The 27,500-nt window shown below is 36.5% G+C and overlaps 1 protein-coding gene across 2 annotated transcripts in view; it reads right to left on the bottom strand.

Moving 5' to 3' along the window:
- TM9SF3 (transmembrane 9 superfamily member 3) overlaps nucleotides 1-27,500 on the bottom strand; it is a 42,375-nt gene that overhangs the window by 6,035 nt on the left and 8,840 nt on the right. For both annotated transcript variants that reach the window (XM_051800126.1, XM_051800127.1), the window contains exons 3-14: nucleotides 22,804-22,926; nucleotides 20,412-20,572; nucleotides 17,533-17,610; nucleotides 16,466-16,597; nucleotides 15,771-15,937; nucleotides 13,070-13,164; nucleotides 11,051-11,181; nucleotides 2,357-2,496; nucleotides 738-806; nucleotides 497-643; nucleotides 256-339; nucleotides 53-129 (exon numbers count right to left, since the gene is read on the bottom strand). In XM_051800126.1, the coding sequence (XP_051656086.1) occupies nucleotides 53-129; nucleotides 256-339; nucleotides 497-643; nucleotides 738-806; nucleotides 2,357-2,496; nucleotides 11,051-11,181; nucleotides 13,070-13,164; nucleotides 15,771-15,937; nucleotides 16,466-16,597; nucleotides 17,533-17,610; nucleotides 20,412-20,572; nucleotides 22,804-22,926 (1,404 nt within the window). The remainder of the gene's footprint in view (nucleotides 1-52; nucleotides 130-255; nucleotides 340-496; nucleotides 644-737; nucleotides 807-2,356; nucleotides 2,497-11,050; nucleotides 11,182-13,069; nucleotides 13,165-15,770; nucleotides 15,938-16,465; nucleotides 16,598-17,532; nucleotides 17,611-20,411; nucleotides 20,573-22,803; nucleotides 22,927-27,500) is intronic.

The raw sequence follows: 27,500 nt of genomic DNA, 5'->3' as shown, positions 1-27,500 counted from the left end.
ATGACAGTCTGAAAAATTCTGTTAAAAAAATGTCAAAATATCTGAAACTTACCACACATTATTCCCAAAGCTGTGCTAAATACTGCCATATAACCAAAGTAAAATGATGTCTGAAACAAGCCATACATCCTGAAAAAGAAAGACAGGAATTTATGTTAAGTATTTTCCTCAGTTTATTTTCCTAAGTTTATTTTGTCAATAAACTTACTTGGCACTACAGTAATCTGATATTCAACCAAGAAAACTACCACTTACTTTGTCTTGAAAAAGTAGTAGTAAAAGGAGTACATGTAAACATAAATCGCAGTTGATGCCGCAGAAAGAAAGCTCGTCCATTGCCTAGAAGTAAACACACATGTCCATCATGTATCCAGCCAAAAGGCTTCCCAAGAAGATGTACAAGGCACTTGGAAAAGACCCATCTAGACTGAAGAAACATTACTTTTCTACAAAACTCTCACAATCTAGTTCACTATGCAAATTATGCAATACTTACCACCTGTAATCCTCTGCGTTTAGCAGGAAATACGTACAAACAATAGTCACACAAACTGTCACAATGCAGAGGATAACCAGAACCAACATCATAAAGCCATAAACGTAGTAGATCTTGTAAGCCCAGAATGAAGTAAAAATGAAATACCTGTAGAAAGTAAAAAAAATATGCAGATGATATTGTAATTAAACTTAAAATATTATAATTTTTAATCAAGCTGTCAAATAGCTGACATACTCACATTTCAATAAAAATTGATCCAAAAGGGAGGATTCCACCCAGGCAAACAATAACAGCTGGTTCCATGAACCTGAAAGATATTAAGATTAGGTTAGGGACAATTTTAATTTTTCATTTATAAGCATATTAAGACCAGATAATTAATATAGCACAGGGCATTATTTAAAAGGCATGAAGAACATTTCTGTCTCATATCAGCATATGAGAATGAAGATTCCCTCAAAAATGCCATGGGTAGGGATAAAAGAAGGAGTTATTCTCAGGAACATAACACTCATACCTATCACCTCCAGGCAATAAGGTTAACCATCTAACCAGCCTTAAAGCCACAAAAAGAAGCTCTCTTGCCCAAAAGAGGACTAAGCAATCAAGCCTCATGACATCCACTAGCCTTGAATGAAGGCAGTGAAAACCCAGTGCTGTTGATGGCTACAAACACAGCAAACAGTACAAAGAAAATTTTGCAGGATAATCGTTATATAATTAAGAACCAGTGTTTATTTTTAATGCTATACTGAGTCATGAACATATGGCTAAAAACGAATGCTCAGCTACCTGTAGATGATACTGTCACTTACTAAAGGTGACCTCTGTGTAGTACTTGTGATGATGCTGAATCTAACTACTAACCAGTGATTTAATTTGCAGTTTCTTTTATTATTTATAGGGAGAGTTGTCTAAGTTGATGGTGTGCTATTTCATCATCTTCAAGAAAAGTATCTTATTTCTTTTTATCTGTCATGCTGATCCAGAAAAATCCATCAGATTCCCAAGATACAGGTCACAATATAAATCACTTCCTAGCATCTGAGCTGCACAAGTCACTACTAAAAAGAGACTTAGTGTGCTGCACTTCCTGGACATCACAGGCATACGTGTTTCAGTGCCCCCTTCACTTTGTCTGTTCCATTCCTCTGAACAGAGAAAGCAAGAAAAATCTATTTAAAAAATCCTTTGAGGATATTTTAATTTCCACAGCTTGCTGCTTCTGCTTCAGAATGAAATTAATAGGAAAAAGTGACTGCATTCATAATTTTCCAAAAACTTAAGTGTACTTTTTGAGACTAGGCGCCCCTTTGCATTCACTTCAAAAATAGTGAAGGCTTCTTCACAATTCAAACCATATACTTGTAATATTTTAGGCTCTGCGCCATCAAAAAAAGTGCAGAATTGGGAACAGCATTGCAAGCTTCTCCCACCATCACCCTGCAAATATGTCTCAGCTTATACACAGAGACCATTAATCAGAACACTTCTGCCTCCAAGGCACACTCAATCCTAAACCTCTAAGAGGCATTAACTAAAGAGGAGAGGTTTTAGTTTCAAGATACCTAGACAAGAACTGCATTGGCTCCATCCCCTTTATACAGAGACTAAAAAACATTTCAGGCAAAATGTGATTCAGCAATCCAGGAGTGTAAAGTCTGCTACAACTACTAACTGTGGTCTTTTAACTCAGAAGAAAAATCATATTAAGGAAACACCAGTTGAGCTGTTCTTTTAGACACAACTCAATTTAAATAAAAAGTTATTTCAGAAAAACTGAAGAAGTTATTTTTAGAAGTTATTTTAAATGTACAGAAGTGATTAATTCCAGTTAACATTCATGCTCATCTTTACCATTTCTTCTCTGGTATGGGACGAGGCACTGCATTGACACGACATGGAAAATTAGGCTGTCCTGACAGATTTCGGCCAAGAATTGTACCAACCAGATTCAGTGGAAGGATGACGAAGAAACAAATACAGCACACTGCCACCTGTAAGCAAAATAACTGAAGTTGTAATTAAAAAAAACACATATAAGACAACAAAAGAAGATAACCAACCAATATTAGTCCTTAGTAGTTATTGCTGTAGACTTATACTCCTACTATGAAGCATTAGTCAACATATACCTAGTTTATCAAATGGAAGCATATTTTTCCTGAGAAACTTTCTAATAAACATTATTAAGCATATTTTCGTGAATCAGTTGAGAGAACAGAACCATTACAGACTGTTTTACTGTTTCCATCTAATCATTATACTCAATACACTGCACAGGAAATAAAAGGAAATCTTCATGGTACTTCATAACAGAAAATGTCATCAGTGTCTCTTACACTTTTGCAGAGTGCTATCCCTGGGAATTAACATCTAGCAGCTAGGCAGTTGCATACAAGATTACAACTGTTAGGTGCAAAACTTTTAATCCAGTCTCAAAAAGACCCAAACAAGAACTGCAAAGCCATGTCAGAATGTCACCAATCAAAATTTTGGGTTCAATTTTTTCCACTATGCATCGACTAGGTTATTAAGAACGTAGACTGAACTAGTAAACAGTGACCACTGGTATGCAAAGATTACACTATTTAGAAGCACAATGGCCCTGCTTACATGGAGAAACCAAGTTTATGCACAATGCAGCAAAGTCAAGCCAGTGTTCCAGTTCTTTCCAATGGAACAACCTCCCTAAAAATTTACCATGAATCATCTTTTTTTTGCTAGTATACTTATATAGCTCTATTTCTGCTCTTCCTTGAAGGCAACATAGTTTATCTTCCAAAACAGGAAAATTTCAAGTGTTTACCAAGACATTCACTACTCTTAACTCTTTAGCACAAAATGAATTAGCATTAGACAGTTCAGTAACTTTTTGATATTGATAATTAAAGACAGAACAGTTGCACATAATGCAATAACCACAGTTCTGAATGCTGACCCTGTGACCTTTTCTATGCAAACATATGAAAATACTGCCTTTTAATGGCACTGTTGCCTGAGGCTCTGTGTACACCCTGGTGCCTCCTGAGAAAGAAGCTGTATTCATCTTGCACTCCATCAGAATGCAAACCATGGCAGCACATTAATGCAGAACAATGGACAGGTTTAAGAGTCTCACACTGACTTGCTTAAGAAGCAGTTACTCCAAGGATAAATAAAAGCTGTTCATGTATGTTATACCTACAGAAATCTACTGCAAGCAGCTGAAAAGCAAGAACTACATTAGCCCAATACAAACTCAGCATTAGGTGAATCACACAAGTTTAAGGCAACATTTCACTAAAGTCAGTGGATTATTCCTCTATTAATGACTTGTATATCATTAGGTCAGAGGGGAATGGAAAACATTGCCTGGGGCTGGATGGAGCAAGCCTTCATACTTCACAGAAGGGGAACACCAAACTGGTGGTCAACAAGCAGAAGCACTTTCCAGACTGCTCTGTATATCTTTGAGGAAAGGTTATTAAAGAATTACATCATGAGCCACTAAAATATGAAGCTTCAATGGTAAATAAGGAGAAGCTAAGTAGTACTTACACTTGCAGTATAAATAATATAATAGTAAAGCAGTTTTTACACAATTAATTCATATTTAGTAGCTCCCATTTATCTTCCATTACTCAAAACAAACCACAGGTAAGCAAGCATAATGCCTTAGATAGGACACTGAGGTTGCCCAAGAATAAACTACAGCAGAAGTATACAACTTGCTCCATTAATGGATGCAGGTTCTGCCCTTGAAAACTACTCAGTTTAAATGAATGAGCAGATGAGAATTTTCAGAGAAAAATGTCAAAAAGTATCAGAAACATCAAACAACATCATCTTAAGTGCTACCTTTATTAAAATCCTCACCAAAAATTCCCAGCTTGTTTGAAGTGCAGTGGGTAGAAGAGATGTTCAAAAATTAAGGTCTGGATAGGGTTCAAGAATTTCTGATCTGAATATATTGAAACCATTTCCATTTTCAAGAAAAGTGTGCTCTGCTTCCTGCAGCAAGGCCCTTTGGTGTGTCAAGTGGCCCCTGCCCATGGTGCTCTGTGGTGTTCTAGCAGGTAGGTTTCATACCTGGCTGAGGCAAAAAGCTCAGACCCAGGCAGCATGAAAGGGCATCTGTACTGCTCATCCAGCCCCAACTGTCTTTTGCATCTATCAAGATGACTGTAGCTTAATTTCTTGATCTTGGAAATTTCCCCTGTCTGGGAACAGTGGTAGAAAGTGAATCCACTGCTTTATTGCATAAAGAAACTGTCTGGGAACAGCCTTGGATTCTGAGATCACCTGGAACAACACTTAGTAGCTTGTATTTGTCCATCTGGTAAAGCATGCCTTATAGGGAATATAGGTAGAAAGAATATAACCCTGGACAAGGACCCAAGCAAGGAACATCCAGGCCTAATTACTGATTAGCTGGCAAACTCCTAGATGAAAAAAAGGCTATCAGTAGCATCTCATTCTAGTGACATGCACTGCAGAGCTGAATGGCTTCAAATCAGGTGGGCAAGGAGAAGACCCAGCTTGATCCAGCAGGGCTTGGCTGTTGTGTTATCCAGAAAACTGACTACACAGCAGCTTTGAAATCTAAAGTGTTTATCTGCATAAAACAAGCTGAGACAGACCAAGGTTCCTTAAATAATGGCTTCAGTAAATACAGTCAAGCAGTCCCCAGTACACTTATAATTGGCATCTGTCAGAAAATCTGAGTGCTTGTGATTTCATTATCAGATCAGTCAAAGCATGACTGATACTGATGTAGCATCTTACATTATACTAACCATCAGCTGAAAAATGAACTGATCTCAGACAGACCAGATGGCATCTTCAGTGAGACCCAGTAAGCAGCATTAGATAAAGTCCCCGTTTTGTTAAACAGTGAACTGCCGTCTGTTCTGAGGACAGTGGAAAGTGAAGCACATTCTTTTCCTTTTTTTCATGGAGCCATTTAGGAGTATAAAGTTATCTGAGATGATTTTGCAGTGCAAAGGAAACCAAATCGAGCAAGCAAGGACAGGCCATAGCACAGACTCAGGAATGCCTTCTACTCCCACCTGCCTCTGATAAGCTGTCCAAAATGATAAAGATGTGAATGTTTTGTCTTCTGAGATAAGCCCACCTTGCTGACAGCAACTTGCTGGTCTTAGTAGGTTGACCAACACAACTGGTCCTGGTTGTACACACCATGCTGAATTCAGTAGCATCTTCTTTCTTGCTGCCTGAATCACAGGTAGTCTACCTGCTCAGATTGATAACTGGTGAAATGACTTTCTTCACTCTTGGCAGTGATAGTCTTCCCTGGATGTGAGAGATGACTGGAGATAGTTGGCTGTTTGATCTTTTCAGGCACGTTCCTCTTAATTTCAGATCTAAGGCAAAGACAGTGCCCCCCCCCAACCTAAGCAGGTAGTCCCTGTTGCCACAGATGGTAAGGACAGTGATGATGCAGGTTGGGCAGTATCTAAACCTACAGAGTTTAAATCCAAACTGAAGCAAACACAGGGCACTGGGGTACACAAGTATCTTAATGATGAAATTATGAGATTTCTGCCTACAAGATTTTTGAGAGCAAGAGTACAACAGGAAAAGCAGTCCAGGCACTTACTGGCCTCCATTTCACCATCAGAAATGGTAAGAAGAAATGAAGGTAGGATCAAGGCACATACCTGCCCTACCCTCCTGCAGAGGTCACCAGTAACACACTAAAAAACCCAAACCCTAATAATAGCTGTTGTGTGACAGGCAGAGATAAGAAAGTTAGGTCTTTGTGAGCCTTTTAAGAGAAGTACTACTGTAACATCAGCCAAGAGAAACTCAAAGAACCACTTTAACTACCAATTCATAAAACACAAATTATGCAAAGAGGCAAATATACTACATCTACAAAGCTGTTTTTTCATAAAGCAAACAAGCACAGGTTCTCTATAAGCCATATCACTCAAGACCAATTACATGGGTTTCTGTACCAAGACAGTACATTAAAAAATACTTATTCCATTTTGACTGTTGCATTTTTGTTGTACAAAATATCTCATTTATACACAAACCCTTGATTTAGTTTGCAGGTTTTAGTTGCCATAGAAAAGACTGTCAACCTCACCAAGCCTGCATTTTAACTCCTTTTTGTTTTGTTTTGATGGAGAAAGAATATTCTACTGTCCTTGACTACATGTGCAGAACTCGGTTTTCCATATTTGAAAGGAAACATTGTCAGGAGGGATATAATTTATGTCCTAGTGCCATGTGTTTCATATTTTCTGACAACTGTAGATTAAGCTTCATTCAAAGGTGATAATTAAAATTTTTATGAGCATATCTAATATTAAACAGCTACTGGCAGGCTATGGTGCCTTGACTGCTTAATGCACAGGGAAGAAAAGCAATAAAAATTAACTGTCAAAGCAGCAGCTTGATCTTTCCTGTCAGCTACCAAAACAGCACTCTCAGTCATGAGACTCTCTCCCATATAAAGGTTACTGAATTTGTTTAGTGCAACAGTTTCCAGTATATCATCTGGCCAAAATACATATCATCTTACAGCAACAAGAAAAGAATAGAAGGCTTCAAAATAAAGTGGTATTAAATTTATTACAAGTAAGTTGTTAATCTAGGGTGCTGCTCTGGGTAATAAATTGAACTGTTAAAAATGTAGGCAGAAGCATTAAGCTGTGTCTATTTTCAGCAAAACTAAGGGTTTTGACCAAGGGTACCACAGTCACTTCCAAGCAATTTGAGGAAGCACCCTGCTGAATGTATGTAACAGGATTTTTTTCTATTTTTAGCCAGGTGTATTTCCTTATCTGGCTCAAGGAATGAAAATCTTTGGCAGTATCAGGTCCTCTTTTTTTTCAGTGGCAGTCAATACTCCTATCAACTCCAACCTGTCAGGGAAAACTGCAGCCTGCATTAAGCTATCTATTGGAGGAAACACTTTCTTCTTTTTGAAACAAGGTATAAAAGATGCAAACAGGGTCTCTCAATCCCAAGAGAAATTCAGCGTGCTTTACCTTGTTTAATTAAATCATTAAAAATGCACACTGGAAATGTTAGTCACAAAGGAACCTACTGCTCAAACAAAACAAAACCAGTACATCTTAAACAGTTAATAGAAGCTGCACAGATTCTGCAGTCAGAATATTACATTAGTCATAGCAGGCTTAATGGAAATCTTTAAATTATGTATTGCACACGGAACAACGTAAGCAGTCACAACTTATGAAATGCCCGAATTAAGACGGCCCCTTCAAATTCAGTCATGCTGTACTCAGTAGAAATTCTTCATTACTTAGTATTGCTGCACAGAACTACTACCATGCTCCTCAAACATATATGGAAAAGTCACTTCATATGCCATTATTTAAAATTCTTCTTAAATGTTCCATGCTCCACTTTTTACATATAATTCAAACACAACAAAATAGAAAGATGATTAATAAATACATTGAAAAGACTGACAAACATCAACAGAAGGTAAGTCAAGGTGTACAACAACTTCAGAACTTGATGTTCACCAGTAACAGGATATAATAAACAAAAATACACATAAAAAATTAAATTTGGGCTCCAAAAGGATGAATAATTGAACAGTACCCATTGCATTTCTATAAAGGTGAAGGGACGAGTGAAAAAAGCTGAGATTTTTATATCTCCTTTATATGCCTAGGGAGTGAAAAGCTTTAAAGTAAAAAGTTTTAAAAAGCTCTCATATTTGAATAAAATCTATCACATTCTAGACTGCATTCTGAAGGAAAGGCCAGCTGAAAGATATCCCAGGGAAGAGATTAAGCCTTTGTTCAGGCTCATGGTGTATTTCACTGCAGAAGGTCTGTCACTGTACGTAAGACAGCTTGCACATATTTCCAAAAGGGCTAAGGGTAGAGTCCCAAGAGTGAAGACTGAATTCAGAAAGAAGCTCGAGATCTTCGCAGGTCATGCCACATCTTTGAGGAGATTCCAGACATCAGGAATGAGTTGTACAAGCTCTGACATTCAAAACAGAGTACAAGGTCGGTGAGATGCATGAAGGTCCTGAAGAGCCCAATCAATTTGAGCATTTCAAGACAAAGTGTAGAAGAGTGGATACCAGGATGCAGCAAGTAGATGTTAGCTTGGATGTCTTGGCTTTGATACTATCAGCTGTCCTTGCCTAGATTCCATAGAAAAATCTATCTGTAGGGAGGAATTAAGTCACAGAGGCTCCCTAGGTTCACTAGGAAGTGGCAATGCCAAATGGGCAAAGCACAGGATGACACATTCAAGAATGGCCTCAGCATCCTTTTAGTTCGGGAACTTTTTTCAGCAACTCAGTTTGTGCTTTTTCCAGGTTTACAGTAGTCAAGAAGAGGGGACAAATCTTGTCAGCAATTTAAATCAAGGAGAGTGGTTTCAAGACATGCCAGGGTAAAGGAAGTAACTTCTGTATTGTAGTACATTTAGATGACAGAGGTTTTATTTCCCCAAGAAATCAGCAGCAGCAAGCTTGCATTATACAATTCTGGACACTTCTTTACATTGAAAACAAAGGTGGAAAGCTACAAAGGTATCTTATCCATAAAGCCAGAGGGCTTCCTGGGGACTTCAACCTAAAGCATAACACGGTCATTGCAAGCAATTTCTATTTCCTTCTACAAACCAGCTTGTTGATTTGAAGTCATTAGAGCGTTGCTCATTCTGATGAAGTTTCCGATTCATAACCTGCTCGCCTGCTAACTCCGCTCTGGTTTTATTGCCACAGTCACGATGATTCAAACACTCTCATAAAACCTTGTGAACGTAAAAATCACTGTGTATGGAGTCCTAACATTCTGGTTAAGTGACCCTTGAAGATTTATATATCCATTTGCTTTTGCTTGCACGTTCCCATGATCTCAAAATACAAATCAGTTGAACAAATTCACAAGAAAAACTTCAGCACAGGTGGAATTCCCTTCCCTCAGCATTCCTGGCCTCCAAATGGGAATACAAGTGAGAAATGGGATACCATAACAGTTTGCTCAGCAGTAAAACAGAGCCTCTTCGCACATATCAAAGATCAGTGCTGTAAACTTTTATGACAGTATTGTACATGGCTGCTAGTGTAAGAAAGAAAAAACAATACAGTATTGCTTTGGGGCACTGACCAACTAATACAAACATATTCAAAGATAGAATGTTAGTCTAATTTCTTGAAGAAGAAAACCAGAAAAACAAAGGTGAAGAGTTTATAAACACGTTTAGCTTTATATTATATTTAATTTTGTAAATGTTATATGTATATAACATATAATAATAATTATATATATTATATTTGATTTTGTAACAATGAATTCAATGTAAAAAGTTGATATTTAGGCACGCATTGAAAATACTGTTAATAAGGAGATGACTAGATTCAGCAATGCACATCTAATGACTCTTCCATCAGTAAAGAATTATTGAAAGTTTTTCCCTGAAACTGAGAATTGTCTGTCTTCTTATTATCAGTTATAATGTCTATCACATTCATTCATTAAAAATGTGTTCTTAAGAAATATTTTCAGTCATGTACTGAATTCAATTATATCCCAAATAATACAATCAATAAGATAGAACTTGTGATACTAAGCTTCATTTTGTGGTAGATTTAAACTAAGAAGAAATCCAAGGCCACTCAAAAATCTCTGAATGGTCTGAACAACGTAACATATCACAAAAACTGATATGCAAAGAAGAAAGCTATAAAAATTGTTACATTCCAAGATTTGCTACAGACATTGAAAAGAAAACAAGACTCCCTGTATGAAGATATTCTTATAAGTTAACAGTGGTATTGCACAAAATTAGAAAAAGCAATTTTATGATGCATATTTCAAAAAAATTTCTGCTCTAAAATAATACCCCTTGCAAGACCAAACAGAAATTCTGCTGAAGTGGCAAGTGATTATTTCCTACATTGTATTCACAGGATTATTTGAGGTTGATTGAAAGGGCCAACACAACAAACAAAATCCCAACAAAAGACACAAGAAATAAAGACAGCCATCATGATTAAATGAAAAAGTAATCCAACCAGCATAGTTTTTCAAGTGATTGGGTAAATTTAGAAACACAAGACCATAACTGGATATTAAATAACACTACACAAAGTGAGAACAGATCTTCGTAAAGACAGATCTCCTCAGAATGTCTTATCTTATATTGTTGCCTGATAATTTATTTTTATTTTTCTGCTTGCTTGCTATGACTTGGAAGTAGCTTTCATTTGGAATCCTTTTGTATTTCATTTTAGATTATAACCAGTTTGCATTGGCCATCCAGAAGAAAATTCAAGTTGTTAACTTCCCACATTTTTAAAACACTAAGCTTGAACACAAAGCAGAAGTATCATTTTAAGCAGAGAGAAGATTGGGTTTGGCATCCAGTAGCTGTTACTATTGTGATTAAAATGAATTATACTTGAAGCACCTTAAACCCCTCCTACAATATATTTCTAACTAGGAAGCTAAAGCTATGACTCATAATTGTATTTAGATTAAAAAAACCCTGTAGTTTTCTGTCTCTACAGTGGTGATTAAATTCTCCAATAAAATGACTCACCATGGTTCCAAATGGTATAGCTCTTGAAGCATGATAATAGATGGCAATGAAGTTAATGAAGAAGGCAGTTCCACACACCATTGCTGGAATGAGGAAGGCTCCGATGAACATCTGCTTTATCCATCGCCTTCCTGTAAGAAGGGACATTCCAATGAGACTGGTGACACACAGCATGTTTTGTTTAAAAATGTATTAGCAAGCTCTCCAGGATTTAGATGCTAGACTACTTCTCCCACAAAAAGGTGAAAGAAATAAATATCAACATACTACATCAATGCAAGAGCCAAGAGTGAACTAACAGTTTCATTTGACTCCCAGTCACTCACATTAATCAATTAGTAGGCCAGGTGAACAGATAGGAAGAGCGATACAGCGTGAGAACGTTGCAGCTGAAGAACAGCATATGCTGACTAAGCTGGCCAAAGGAGCCAGGTATGAAACCTAAGTGTGTATGTAGGTTGCAGATTAGTAGAGACAGAGACAGCAGAACTGGCCCTGTGCAGAGCCTGCTCACACTCCGAGAGCACAGGAGAGCTCAGCACTGCTCCCAGGACAACTCGGCACTACAGCTGCTTCCTGGCAGCACCTGCTCCGCGTTGTCTTGACCCAAATAAACTGCTTCCACACATTCAGGATGCATTAAGGAACTGGCTATCCCTGGTATACAGCAAACTGCCACAGCATTTAGCACGCAGCAGAATTGAACTCTTGACATCTTCAACAGCAGAAAAGGTAGAAAGAAAGTGATTTCGAAACCCCAAGCATCAAGGGAACAGCGACACTTGTTAGCAGTTATTACTAAGTTTAGAGCTCCCTAAGGAGCTCAAAGAAACCCTCCTGGGCAATGCCTTAAAAATTTGCACTTTCTTTTTATGCTCTTAAATACTGTCTATAATTAAATTTAATACATCATAATATTAATATGCAGTAAATAAAAACAATCAAAATATAGCTTTTTTTTTTTTCCCAAGACCATCATATGTATTTTTCACCATGAGCCAACATAATCAGCATTTCACGGCTTGATATGTTTGATCTGTAAAAAAACCAGGCAAATCTGGCTCAACTATACAGTATGGTACATTTCAGACCAGCAACCCTTATCTGCCTAGATCTGGTTTTGTACAAATTGCTAGGTTTACAAACAAGCCACATGAAAAGAAACATCTAGCCTCCAAACTCAAGAGTACAGCCAAGATTGAATACTAACAAGTACATCAGGCTAAAAAGATATAAATTTTCTTTCGCGAACTTCCCAGAATTATTTTTTCTAAAGTACTCTAGAAGATAATAGATATTGATTACTCTTTTATTGCAGCATAGGGAATGGATGAAGCTAGTGGACTGCAAGGATCTAACTGGTCATAGCTCAGGCACAGTGGGGAGCATTTGACGACAGCCTGCCCATATCTGCTATGTCGATTTTATTTGGCTTCTGCTCTCTACTGACGCTCGTTTTGATTTGCAAAGTATAAAGTCAAGTACATAGTGGAAAGCAGAATAACCTTCTTTAAAAGATGATATAAACAGTTTTTCCCATCTCCAATTAATGGTAATAATAGTAAATAATCTATACTCATCCTTTTCGTAGCCTCACATAACCCCCTAGTACCTACAGAAGAGGACCATGTAGGAGTCAGCTGGAGAAGATGACATGAGCTGTTTAACAGTGTGTAACAGAAAAGGGAGAGGCTATTAAACTCTGGATGTCTTGAGCCAAACAATTATATACAAGAGTATAACAAGCAATTCATAAGTCACAACTGTTAACAGTTTTTCAGCTCTTATTACTTTTAAATTAACCTAAGACTTCAGCTACCTCTTTAGAAAGTGCAGCCAATACTGAGTAGATAATATGAAAGTTAAATATACTCAAAATGGTTTTTTATTCAGAATTTAATGGAATCCATCTGAATGGCCTAACTCCACGAGGACACTTCTATATTGGTGCAAATCAGAAAATAATAACTTCTCCATTTAACAATACAATGAAAATGCTAAAACATGAAAACAATTTACCTCCTTGTCTGGCATAAAGGCTTCCTCCAAAATATCCATTCACTGGCGATGTCGCAGCATAAACAAATATAGCTGTGCTAAGCATTGATCCTCTCCTACGAGAAGGGATTTTTTTGGTAAATGGCATATAAAACCAAACATGATTAGAGCAAAAAAAAAATACTGCAAGGCATGTATTTTTAGCAGAAGCAGTTATTTAATATTTTTCTGTAATACAAAAATTTAACAGTGCTTAAATTGGGAAATCTGCATAAGAATGAGAACTGTTTGTATCCAAAGCTTTTGTCCAACCCAAATTCAATGTGGGAAAAAGAGTTTTGACATACTACATTCTTTTCTAACATGCATTTATTTTCACTGGAGTACAAACATTTCTCCTCTGATAAAAATATTCTGACATTTGGATGTGTGCACTTTGTGTATAAATAACTATTTACATGACAAACACTAAGCTTAAGATTCAACTGCAAATAAAATGCGAAAAGGCCAGTATTAAAAAAATATACTAAGATTGTGAATAATGTTTCTGCCAGCCCTCAGAAATTAACTTTTCAGACAGAAAGTGTTCATCTTGCAGAAAATTAGATTTAGAAACTATAAATACTATAATGAAGTCACACATCAGCATTGAGTAGTGCAATCAGAAGAACTTAGTAATTTTTAAATTATCACCTCATTAGATGTTGGAGTACTCATTTTGGCATAATTTTTCTGAAATTTTACAGCCAAAGGTAATAATTTTAAATCACAAAAGCCATTTCCAAATACATTTTTTAAATTCATGTCTAAGAATAGCAAGATATAAATGTTATTAATTAAAATAGACTTGTTTCCCCACATCCCTCTGCTATTCTTCAACAGCAAATAGCAGTAGGTTTTCAGACAGCTTGCTGTACTTTCTTCAAAGTAGTTGTTCTGAGAGATTCTAGTCTACTGCCATTTTGGTTTTTGAGGCACCACTACTGGATGTTTGCTGTACTCAAAGAAGAAATCTTTAGCACTTAGGCTTCCATGACTGCATGACCAAAGCAAATATATCTGATGGTCACACACACTGAAGATTGCTTTACTAACATTTGCTTCTTAAAATCTTCTCCTAACTTAACACAATTTAGAAACATGCAAAACTCCAAAGACCAGGTACAGTCTGAAGTGGCACATGTAAAACCAGGCTACCAGTAAAAAGACCAGAGTTGTTAATCTAAAATTATCTCAAAATTTCTTATTTCTGAGCTTACTCACATTTCAAATACTCTAATGAAAATGCTTCTCAAAACACAAACCAGTATTAATAAATTAATAACTGACATGACCAAATTTCACTGTGAGACTTTTAGTTGGCATCAGCTGCATGATGGCTAGGAGTTTAACAGACTTGAAGAACAGTGACAGGCAATCATCCTTGAAATTCTGGTTTACAGCCTTCTTCACTCACATCGCTATTTTCCTAAATATATAAATTGTCTGCACTAGATTTGGTCAAATTGTTCCATTACATTTGACCAGAATTAAATTCACTTTGAAAGTGATAGAAAGGCCTATCACAATAAAAGACTAAGTGCACATATCTTTTTTAAAATTACTGTTCTGACACATTCCACAATTGCCATTACTAACTTACAGCTTCCCTACAGTGCACAAACATTCTAAAATGGTTTAATTTCCTCTGAAGGGCTGACATGCTGCACAATTAGAAGTGTGTATGTACACCTATACAGAAATATAACCATGGGGCACAAGGAGGGGAATAACACCATACAAAAAAATGGAAATATGCCAAGATGCTGGTAACTACAGAGTGGCTTTTTACACACACCATTAAAAGGCAGCTAAATTCAAAAACAAGAGTTCTCTCTAGTGGCACATTAGAAGTATTACAACTTGTTAAAATCAATAGTTACAGGTGAAATTCAAGAAGAACAGAGATTTGAAAGTTTAGTCATTGCTTAAAACAAAGCACTTGTAAGAAAATAACCAACCAGAAAAAAAAACCCCAAGCAAACCAAAACACAAACGAGTAACCCAAAAATCTCTAACAGATAAAAGGCAAAGAAGAAAACAGGTGAATTGCAAGTAGTGTGTTAAATTTAAACTTGAGTACTATTTGTTTGTTTTAAATGAATTCTCTCCAGTCAGGACCACAGCCCACCTATTGCTGGAGGAGGTTTTACATCAACACAGGCTGAGCACTGTGTTCAAAAGAGCTTCAGAAAGTACATCTCCATTTCTGAGAAGACTTGTGGATAAGATTGACTTAATGCATTGTCAGTAGCAAACAGGACTATTCACAACAGAATACACTCTTACTTCAGCCTTTACAGGACATGGTAGGGAATACAGGGTAAGAAATATAGTAATATCTTGTCCATCTGGATGAAATCAGGGATGAAATATGTACCTTTTAACATTTATTTCCCATATCATCTACATCTGACTCTGCAGAACAACAAACTACTTTCATAATAAATCATGCAAAAAGTAAGCATTAAAAGAGAAAATCAAAGCAGACCAACTCATGTGATAACAGTAGGACAAAGTTTCATTACAAATTAAAAGATCACTTCTTAATATCACATCTGATCTACAGAGAATGACTAAAGACTCTCAAACACTTTTTTCAGGCCAGTTAGAGCTGAATTTCTGTAATTATTTTGTTCATTTAAACATTTATATATGGAAGACATGACACAATTATACTTACTCTGTGTATAAATCTTCTATCATTGCAACAACAATGACTATAAGAGACACAGCAAAAATTTGACAGCCAGAACCAATAAGCGATGAAAATATTAGAGGATGACTGGATGGTCTAAACACATCTCCATGGACCTGCTTCCACCCATACTCATCACCTAGATCTCTGTCCTGGGAACAACAACAACAAATTTTAAGTCTAGTCATGACAATTAATGACAAACACACGAGCTAGATATAAACAAAAGGTCTGATTTATTAAAGCAACTTCAGGTGCAAGTGTGTCTTCTCTTCTGAATGCATCAAACCCAGGAGAAAAGTTTACTTTTCAGATGCTTATGGAAGACAACAAAAAATGACTACTGGACTGTACGATGCAGTAAAATCTATCAGAATCCCTCCCTGTCCCTAAATCCTCTGAAGTATTTAGGAGTATATGCAGGCTTACACTACCAAATCAGAACGGACTTCATTTAACCTAAGGCTGGATATGAACATTAACACAGTGACTATGGAAGAATTTTGGGTTGCAACCTAGGAGTACGTTATAAAGAAAACCAGCAACACTTTCAAGACACACAAAAGGTAGTTTTCTGTCCAACTGAGGAAAGCCATTCAGAGCTCCTAACACAATGAATGTATGACAAGAAAACAACAAGCCTTAAAAAAAAGTTTTTAAAACATGAACACAGATCTTACCATATCATCCATTTCTTCCTCTTTGCTGTATCTTGCATAATCTTTTCGCAAAGTTCTCATTAATATCATAGACACTAAGCCAACCAGAAAGATCACCATCATAAAAGAATTGAAAATTGAAAACCAGTGAATCTACAAAAAGAAAACACACCCTTAAGGTTTAGAACAGTAAATGTGTTTCAAATTGTTCCAATAAGGATAAATGCCTAGCAGAACAGCTTGTCAGCACCAGCTAAGTAACAATAAACCATACTGTAAGACTACATTTTCAGAAAGTCACTCAAAAACTGGCACGTGAAGCTTTTCAGGAGCCAGCCTTGCCCATGACAAAGTTATCACAGCTTAGCTAAGCAGCAGCTAATTTTGAACAACTGGCTGTGCATGCTCCCTTGGTAAACACAAGGCAACACAATGTACTGCTGCCTTCCTGGAGAAGAAGTTTAAGTAGCAAAAGAGATGCTCACAGCCAAAAAGTCAAAGGAACTATTGCTTTGCACAGGATCAAAATGTGCAGCAGCATTATTTTTCCTCTGACAAGCATAACTTCTGGTTTTCACTGGGCTCCAAACAGAATGCGAAATCTCTAATTTCAGAAAGTTGCACAGCTCACTATATTACCCTTAAGGAGACTACAACCCCAGATTTAAACTATCACAACTGATACCACCAACTGCTTTAGGCTAATGCCTTTTGCTTTGCATTTACTTCAGAAAGAAGCATACCTAGGGCCAACTGCAGTTATTCACCCTACACGGCTGCACAGTTTCCCTGAAGCTTCATTGCTTCTCATCATGTGAATATATCTTCTTGAACTGCCATATATATTCTGCAAGTCTGAAGCTTGCCTGCATACTTACTGAAGCACTCTAAAAGACTGGAGCCATCCTTTTTTTTCGCAACAACACTGGCACTTAAAAACTAGACCTAGATCCCCCTGTTTCATTGCCCCGGAACACCTGGGACATCTGAAAAACCAAAGGTATCATCCAAAAATTCCATGACATCTTCTGAACTAAAGTAACCATTTCAAAGGGTTATTTTGTAAGGTTTCTTAGAACAATACATACTCTGTGCTGAAAGAAAGATGGGTCAAGATATTTGTCAAATCGGTCTTCGAACTTCACATCTGATTTCTTCCATTTCACCTAGAGAGAGAAAAGTTTACATTTTAAAAGCTCATTATAGTATGTTCATCTATACTCACATGCTGAAACCCAGAAGGCATATTAAAACCCACCCACTTCAGATGTTTTTTTCAATATGAATCCAGGTTTTGGCAAAACCAACGGAATGATGTTCTTAAAGACTGGCATCTACAGGTCATACATGGAATGAACATCAGCCACCTTTCCTCATGGATCTATTCTCATATATGCTTATGTGTAAAAACAAGGAAGAATCAGTCTTGTACTGCCTCAGTTCTCACCGTGTCTGTGAGGCTAACCAAAGGTGCAAACTTGTCGTCAAATACAACCAAGCTTTTTCATGATTATAGAAGGAGCCCATGAAGATACTCATACTGAAGGCACAAACCCCCAAATCTACCAAATGTTCTTATTTTTCAGTTTTGTAAAATGAATAGTTCAAAGATGATGTTTTTTCCCCACAGGAGATACTTGTAAAACCTTTGAAAAATCCTCCCAAATTTCCTCAAGATTTCAGAACAAAGGTAAAAGAAAGAAAGTACGTTTAAATATGTTCGAGAATGACATGTTAGAAAGCACTTGATTTTTTTTTCAGTTTGTTGGGGCTTTTTTTTTGCTGGCAGTACATTGCCTTTTCTCAACATTTCCATGTGCTGCATTTTATGAAGCAAGGCTTGTGGAGAACATCGCCAGTGTTCATTGAGCAATAACAACACTGTGTGCTTCTGCTCCCCCAAAGGCAGCTGAACTCTGTTTGGCTACCATGAACTGAGACTGGTATTCAGTGAAATCACCTGTACCTAAATTCTCTGAGTACAGTGCCCAAGGAAAAAGATGCAGTCTAGCAGAAGTGTGGGAAATGAGACAATATAACAAAAGATTTAAAACAGATGCCAATAGGAAAAAAAGGGCATGAACTGAGATACAAGCCTGCTGGAAAGGAACTGGATAAAAGAGATCAAGCTGGACCCTAATAGACAGACATCAAAATTTTAAAAGCTTACAAAACTAAAAGCTGCAGCCCAAAACCTGTAAGACCACAGGATTCTGCAATCTAGACACTTCAACTGCCAATAAATAACTCTAACCAGTTGGAAAAGTATGTGTTTATGGACATACTATCACAGGGTAACAGGATATTACTGCTATCATTTACTCCACAAGCTGCATAGAGGACTCCTTTGAATTTGGAAAATTTAATTGTATTAATTAAATATATGGTGCTAATACAGTAGCACAAAGTATTTTTGAGAATTTTTGCAAGATTTATTTTATTTCTGAAACTGCATTAAAAAATTAAAACAAGCCCATCCTAAAATTTTTTTCAAAAGCATGCCAAAATTTAAAAATATCAGGATTTTCAGTGATATTGAAACAAGTGCAGCCCCCTTGTGCCTATCTTTTTAAAACACATGAGAAGCAACTATCCTTTCCAACACATGTTCTCTTACTGAGTATAGAAGAAAGTAGATTAAATGTAGATTAAATACCCCAATCGCTCACCACCATCCTGAGACAGACTAAAAAACCCGAAGACTTGAGTACTACTCACTTTGAGGTTTGATATGAATGTTCTTCAGTTCAAATTACAAACTTATTCAAGATTAGTAGCTCAAAACATTAATAGCTTTCAACATTTTGTTAAGTAGATATATTTCTCATTAGAGCATCTGTCACTATGAAGCAGTGCTTAGAACAAATGCACCAGAGACAATCTGTGAATTAAACAGCACACACAGGCCAGCCCAGCAATTGCCCAGTGGTGCCAACAGAACTGGATAGCTAAGTCTTGAGCTTTGTACACTAAAAAGTATTTTAAGAGAACATCTAATGTTATTTTCATTATTGGTAGCTACTCAGTGCTGTCCAACTTAAAATTCAGAGCAAATGGACTTCACAATGCTGGTGGAATTTGAATTAGCAATTTCAGAATTTCTACTATTGAATTTCTACTATAGTGTAAATGTCATTCTAAAAAGCACATACAAAACCTAATTATCTGCACTTCAAACTATACAACCTACTCAGCACAAGACCAATGTAATAGCAGCAAGAATATCCTCTGAAATAAAATCTTATGCTGACATCTGCTGCTAACACATTGTAGAAAAGCAATGCATTAAGAACTAGTTTCAGTATACAAATGTGGTGAACATGACAAGTGAATCATTACAGATTTAAGTAACGTCAACTAAATAAGGAGGAAAACTGAAAAATTGTTATCTCAATCAGCAAATGTTGTTTATTCATTTCCTTTTATGACAGCAATTCAATATAATAGAAGAGAGCTTCAGAAAAAAACCTTATAACCTCATTAATAAGGTTATATAAATAAGAAATTTCTACTGGAATTGCAAAAAGAAAATAAGCTTTGATAGTAATGGCTTGCAAAGCATAAAGGCTTACAGTGGGGTTTTGCCCTAGCTCAGAATCCAGTTCAACTCTATGATGCAAATGTCAGAGGTCCAAACATGAAGAAAATGTGTATCTACTTGAGGGTCCTCTATACTTCTAGTCTCCCTACCTTTTGGGACACATTCCTTTCCCACCAAAACATATTCTGCAGATAACAGAAGCTTCAGTGTGTTTGGAGTGCTTCAAAAATCATAATTTTATATTTGCTATTAATAAATCTACAGAGGTTTTTCAGAAATTAAACAAAATATTTGAAGGAGTGAAGATGCATCTTCCTCTAATATAGCCCAATGTAGCAGTACATACTGTAAGGATAGAAGTACCTATTTCTGAGCTATTTCACCATGCAGAATTTCTTATCACAGGTGCATCACCAAATTACTTACTGAATATGACATCTGGATTTTTGTGTTTGGTACCAATTTCACCTTTCCTTCACTGGTCAGATTGACATCTACAATTCTATTTCCATTGTAACCAATTTCAAGTTTTTTGTAAGTCCAAAGGTAATAATCTTCTCCATTTTCATCTGCTTCTCCAACAATCCCTGCATAGGAAACAAGTGTAAGCATCTATTACAGGTATGTTTTCAGATATTGTGCATTTATTTTTTAAAAATATGCATTATGAAAGTTTTGCCAGCTAAAAAATGCAACATAACTAAAGAAAACACAGAAGATATTATGCTCTTCTTTTCCACTCTAATACCTGGATTATCGTCAATCCACAGGTCTCTCCAAGAATTCTGTAATGGCATTAAACGAAAAAGCATGCAGCTAAAAACACTGCAGAAGATGCAACAACAGTTCCTCTACCTTTATTTGCAATTCTCACCAGATAAACAACTAGCTAAATACAGATCCAATATCCCTGAAGACAACTTAGCCAAGACCTCTATAATTTCCAATCTCCCATCTACCTCTTAACTTTTTTTTCTTCCTCTTAAAAATTTTACTTTCACTCTGTAATCCTCTTTAGCTGACTCCCCAACACATGCTTTTTGCTCTCATTTGCACACAAGTTTCCACTGTTTGCCAAGAATGTGTATTTGTAAGAAATTCTGTCCTGTGAGGGTGGTGAGGCACTGGAACAAATCGCCTAGGGAAGTTGTGGATGCCCAATCCCTGGAAGTGTTCAAGGTCACGTCAGATGGAGCTCTGAGCAACCTGATTTAGTGAAAGGTGTCCCTGCCTATGGCAGGGGGGTTGAAACTAGATGATCTTTACAGTCCTATCCAACTCAAACCATTCTGTGATTAAGTTCTTCATTTTCAGTAAGCTAATGCAAAATGTCTCATCTACTACAGAAAAATTCCAGAGACTGTACCATGCTGGAGAGAAAAAAAAGTCTAGCAGTCACCAAGTTCACAGCTACAAGTGTCACTTGTGATATCAAGACCATCATACCAAAGATCACATACAAGATGTACAAGATGGAAACTCACAGTAAAAGCAGCACTCAAGATATACAAAGGTGGGGGGAATGGGAGAACAAGGAGGTGAAGGATATAGAACAGGCTATCACAAAGCAGCAGGTATATGAAGGAATGGCACTTGTGCATCACCTACGTTTTTTAATTTGCAAGGTGGTGTTTTTCTGTCATGTTTTTTACTCATGCTCATCTGTCAGGATTGCCTTGTATATGCCATCCACACGGCACACGTGCCAGTTTGTACCTATGCCATACAGCCCAGCACCTGGCATACCATCTGGGCCCACGGTATTATCCAAAACCATGGCAACGGAGACCTCTAAATTACCTAAAAGGACATTCTGATCAATCACTCCCTGAAGGAGTGAACTAACACAGTGCCTCATATACTTAGGGAATGTCCAGAAACAGTCAAGCCTTGTCTCTCCACTGTGGGACAGAATTGTAAAAAAACAAGTAAAATAAAACTCCTTCATGTAAACACAAACTACACAAGCAAAACCGTTAAAAGCCACTAAACTACCATGAAAGTAAACCAAATAGTTCTTGTGTTAGCAGTAAAGAAAAGCAGCAGCAAAATAAAGTTTAAACTCTGAAATAGTTTTATGACAGTTGCTATTCATGAACACAATAACATGGACCTTACATGTAGTTTATCTAATTAACACTCAAACATTTTAAAGAATTTAACCCTAAGAACTTGCTATTATTAAATCAGTGCTCAAGAAACAAAACAGATTTCATTGTTTTTGTAATTCATTAGTATAAGCCATCCTACTGGTCTTTCAACGCAAAAATCCCTCAATTTATTTCAAAGAATCATAGAATATGCTGAGTTGGAAGGGACTCATCAGGATTATTGAGTCCAACTCCTGGCCCTGCACAGTATGATCCATGAATCACACCGTGTGCCTGAGAGCATTGTCCAAACGCTTTTTGAACTCTTGTCAGGCTTGGTGCTGTGACCACTTCCCTGAGGAGCCTGTTCCAGTGCTCAACCACCATCTGGGTGAAAACCTTTTTCCTGATACCCAACCTAACCTGACTCCCTCCCCTGACTCAGTTCCATGCCACTTCCTTGAGTCCTGTCACTGGTCATGAGAGTGAAGAGATCAGCACTCGCCCCTCCGCTGCCCCTCATGAGGATGTTGAAGACCACAAGGAGGTCTGACCTCAGTCTCCTCTTCTCTAGGCTGTGTTATTTGGTTTTACATTCTTGTGAACGTGGTTTACATGTATGTTTTATGTTCTTGTAACAAAGCTTAGTCATTAAATGACTCCACAAAACCCACTAGTACAGTACTCAGGTAGGTGTAATCCAGTTATTTATACATAATATCACTCACCCCATATTGGCAAGTCATCAATATACATCTGGTACCAATAGTGATTTTTGATAGCATACACAAATGCATCTCTTCTTCCTTTGTCCAAGTCAACTTCACAGTAAGTAGTCTGCATTACATCATCTGCAAAAAATTAAAGCACAGTTAAAGATTTATTAATGAGCTGGCTGAAAGCAAAGGCAAACCAAGCAAATGGAGGAATGGACACTGATGAAGCCTTCAAGCCATTTTGCCTATCCTCAAGTAGGTAACAAAAAAAGACATTTAAAAAGGAACCATTAAAGCAATTACCTGATTGTTTTCATAAATCTACTCTTCCACATGCAGAAGCTTCCCACACTTTGGATATGAAAAGGTTTTAAAGTATCCTTTTGCTACTTCACCCACACTAAATTAAGATCCATTAGCTCATGGAAGATTTACCCAGATAGATCATGAGACCTCTTCTACTTTAACAAGAAATTATTAGCAAATACCTAAGACTTTGTACAATATTATCTATTTTAGTACAATAACTCCCACTATTTTGAAAATAAAATAAATCCACCTCTTTGAGTCAGAAAGCTATTCTTCCCCATCTACAATTCATAAGTCATTCTTTCAAATCCCAGTTTCCTTCCTTAATATTTCCTTCTCAAGAGAAAAAAAGACATGTTTACAAGAATTCAGGCAGCAATAGATTTAGAGACAAGTCCCCTCTCATGCACATCTTAGTAAAGTTTTCTCTCTGCAAATAGTGAAACACAGTGAATGTAAAGAATTCCAGCTTCCCCTCAGCTCTTTTTGTTATCACTGGAATTGAGGACTCATTTCTGGTAGGTAAAATACCAAAGGACATCACAGAGATAGTACAATCAAATCTGGATCAAGTATGTTACAAGTTACTCCAGGGCACATACACAAAACCCCAGCAGCATCATTAGAAACAATCTCATTCAATTCTCACGAAACACAGGCACGACATTACATATGGTATAGGATGTCACCCTCAGCCACACTACACAGGTACAGTGCCTCTCACCTCCCCCTAAAACAAGTGAATGAAGACAAATGCTCCTTTCACCAGCCACTGAGAACGCTGAAGCTGTCATTTAGTTACAGGAAAGGATTAGATGGTTAAGCTTAAATCCACTGTGTTCAATGATTAAATGAAAGAAGCTTAGAACATCATGGCTGGGGAACCTGATGTCTACTTCATTATAGCTTTACGAGACCAAAAGTTTTGCATATGTTAGAGTTCTTAGCAGGGTGTGTATCCAAGAGGAATGTGACATTAAAGGTATGTTTTGTGTTGTGTCTACACAAAAGGGATGCCAAAGAGGTAACATGTGCTATGTAATACAGCTTCAATAACCTCTTGTAGCTCATTAAGCAAATTTTTAAAAAGCATGAAAGCATGACATTAAAAAAGTGTGCTTAGCCAAATTTCAAATTTCCTATGAACAGAGATCAATGGGGTTTTGTACAAACATGTAAACCATACAAAACCTCATTATACCTGACCACCTCCTAGTACAACACTGAACATCATCCTGAATGGCTGCCATATATTCAGGAGGTGTTGCAGAAGGAAGTCTGGGCAAAGAGTTCTCCATTAGAAGTATGATCATTTAGTAACACTTCCCAACAAGTGTAAAATTCAAGTATGTTAAAAAATCCTTTTTCTCTTTAAATTAACCTTGTCTAAATGGCATTGTATGGTAATATCAAAAATTAATTTTCCAACTGAAGTCACTACAATACCAATGTTCAATACATTTAAAAATTTACTAGGTCTCAGGTGTAACAGAGGATGTCAATCTAAATACCTGAATAAAGAACCTGACATTAATTAAGGAGCATTATTACCCTAGATTTAGCTTGACAAGTAAATTAAGCCAGCTTAAAGTTGTATTACAATGTATGTTAATAATTCATTACTTTATTCACACAGATATTTATACAGATTTGATGCCTGTGATAAAAGAACAACATAATTCATACTGTAGCAGAAGGGAAATCCAGCTATCTTGTAAGATTGCAGGTATCCTTTCAAATGACACATTTTTAAATACAAAAAGAAACACTAATTTATGGGTTCTTGAATATACTGTGGTTTTGCCCCGCCAGTCAGTACTATGAGAATTCAAGTGCTAACTTCCACTCTCAGAAGAACACATTTTTGCAGAACCATAATTTTTTTATTCTAGTTCAAAAATACAGGCAATGCCCAGTGATTCAACTGCCAGTTTTACTTACACAGTTTAGTATTTCAGTTAGTAACAGCTGCAGCCTAAATAATTCTTTGAATATGATGAACAACATGCAGCTTCATGCTTATTGCTGTACAGTCAAACCATGTTGAGAATGGAACTGTTTTTTATTGCAGAAGCTATTTTATTAGAACAATTCCACTTCGCCTTTACTCACCATAAAGGATAAAATCCTAGAAGTATAAAATTCAAATCTAATTTTATTTTGTAAACTTGTACAACACTCATTTAAAGAGAAAACAATGCCTGTAATTGTTAGTCTTGCCATAATCCCAAACACACATAAGGAAAAGCATGGTTACCTGTTTACTTAGAACTCAGATATGATTCACACATTTATAAAGAAAATCCGTACAAGTTTATTATTGAATGGGACTTGAGCAGCTCCTAATTTACTTCAGCTGCAGGTTTTAGATACTCAACACTCCCTGAAGCCATATCTTATTCTTAAGACCCTGTGAATCCATTGGTACCAAAACATAAGCATCTAGCCATTAAAAAAACCAACAAGAACAAAAAACAACTGAAAAACCCAACCCGCAAAACCACCAACAGTTCTGTTTCTGTTTAATTGCAGCAACATTTGGACCACTGGTGATGCAGAGATCAGAGCATGTATCAATCACACTGAGATAAAACTTATCCATTACCAAAAAAATATTTTAATTTCACTGATATTATCTAGTTACAATTATTTAAAAAAAAAAAAAGTGAACACAGCTTCAGCAAAGAACATTAAAGAGTCGCCAAAGAACTGAGCTATCATCACATTTTAACAACCAAACTGGAAAAGAATTCTTTATACAAATGCTAAATTTTAAGGGCTGGTCTGTGAAATCTAAATTTTCCAACAACCACTGGATATAAATTGTACTGATTTTATGACAGTTTTTAAGCCTGTAAAAAAAAAATTAATCAATCTCACACCACAACCCTCTACTCTATTTTTTTACTTCAAAAACCTGTATATCAAGGTAATTTAGATTTCACAAATTTTACATAATTTCATATTAAATAACCACTAATAACTAGTGTTACAATTAATTTATACTTGTTACTCTGAAATTTGGAAAAAAAGAAAATTTTAATAGTTTTAACAGCAGATTAGAGATGGTAAAACAGAGTTGACTCCCATTTAGATTTCACTTCATGGACCAATGCTAGAAATGCAGAAGCTGCTGGATGCCAGCTAACAGCAAACAGATTATGGTCTTCATCTTTTATCCAGAGGACACAGATTGTAAGGGAAAAAGCTAGAAGTGCACATGTACAGCTTCACAGATCACATACACACACTTGGTAATCAACCAGCTACCACGTACCATCTGCTTTATAGAAAACATCTGAACATCTGACCAGCAGCCACTCTGGTTGGGAGTTAAATTCACTGCAGGCCCAATACAGATTATCAATCTATACTGAGCACCAAGGTGTTAATAATTAAATTTTTTTTAAATTCCGTGAATGGGATACATCGTAGAAGTAAACATTAACTCACAAACCTAGTCTTTTCAGTTTGGTGCTGCACCTAGAGAGTACACTTATCACAGGAATAAAACAATCTCTTCATAAAGTTGGGGCAACTAAAGGAAGTAAAAATTACACATCAAACTGGCTGCAAAAACAAACATACAAGTTTTATTGTGTTGAACTGCTGTCAGTTTTCTTCTCTGTTCTTTCCACTTTGTGTTTCTGAGCATATTTTATGAGGTTTGACAGCAAAACTATTTCTCCTATATTGAATAAAATTGTCAGCATGCTACAAGGTGTTACAAACCAGTAATGGGACTATTTTCCAGTGTTCCTGCAGGTGGTGTTCCTTTCTTAAAAGGAAAGATTCAACCCCCAACTCCTTTAATGTGGAGATGCTATCCTCTGTGCAACTTTAAAAATTATAAAGAATTCATGGTATTAATGAACTTTTTAAAAATCTTTTATTCCACTTAATCTTACATTCCACTTTTGTTATCCTACTGATAACAAAAATATCATCAAGTCTCTTATTTTGCAGATGTCCTGTTTTGGATAAAACTTTTACAACCTACAGAAACTAAATCCCACCTGATTGTAAATGCTCAGACAAGAAATAATATGCTTAAGTTCTCCATCCAGTTAAGCACTAGTGATGTAATGAAGTGCAGTGCTCTAGGAAAAAAAGATACATATACAGAGAAACACAAATTGAATGAAATTTATAAATGTTAAAATTCAACAGAGACAAAAAGAATCTGTTATTATTTGAAGCTCCGCAACTACCAGTTACAGATATCTAAAAGGACACACACACAGAAACTATGCCCCTAATACCAAGATATGTATTTGCAAAAGAAGTTAAATGCCTTCTCTGGAACAGTATGGAAAGATGGAGAGGGCAGGAAACAACAGGAAAACAAACAGACCAGCTTCATCCTGACTGGCATATGATGAGTTAGGGCCAATGCTATA

The sequence above is a fragment of the Manacus candei genome, unplaced genomic scaffold (genome assembly GCF_025592945.1).
Source record: "Manacus candei isolate 608988 ecotype Guabito, Panama unplaced genomic scaffold, ASM2559294v1 h1tg000050l, whole genome shotgun sequence".
Classification (NCBI taxonomy): Eukaryota; Metazoa; Chordata; class Aves; order Passeriformes; family Pipridae; genus Manacus; species Manacus candei.
The sequence above is the reverse complement of the archived record's forward strand: the minus strand, read 5'-3'. Positions and strand labels throughout refer to the sequence as shown.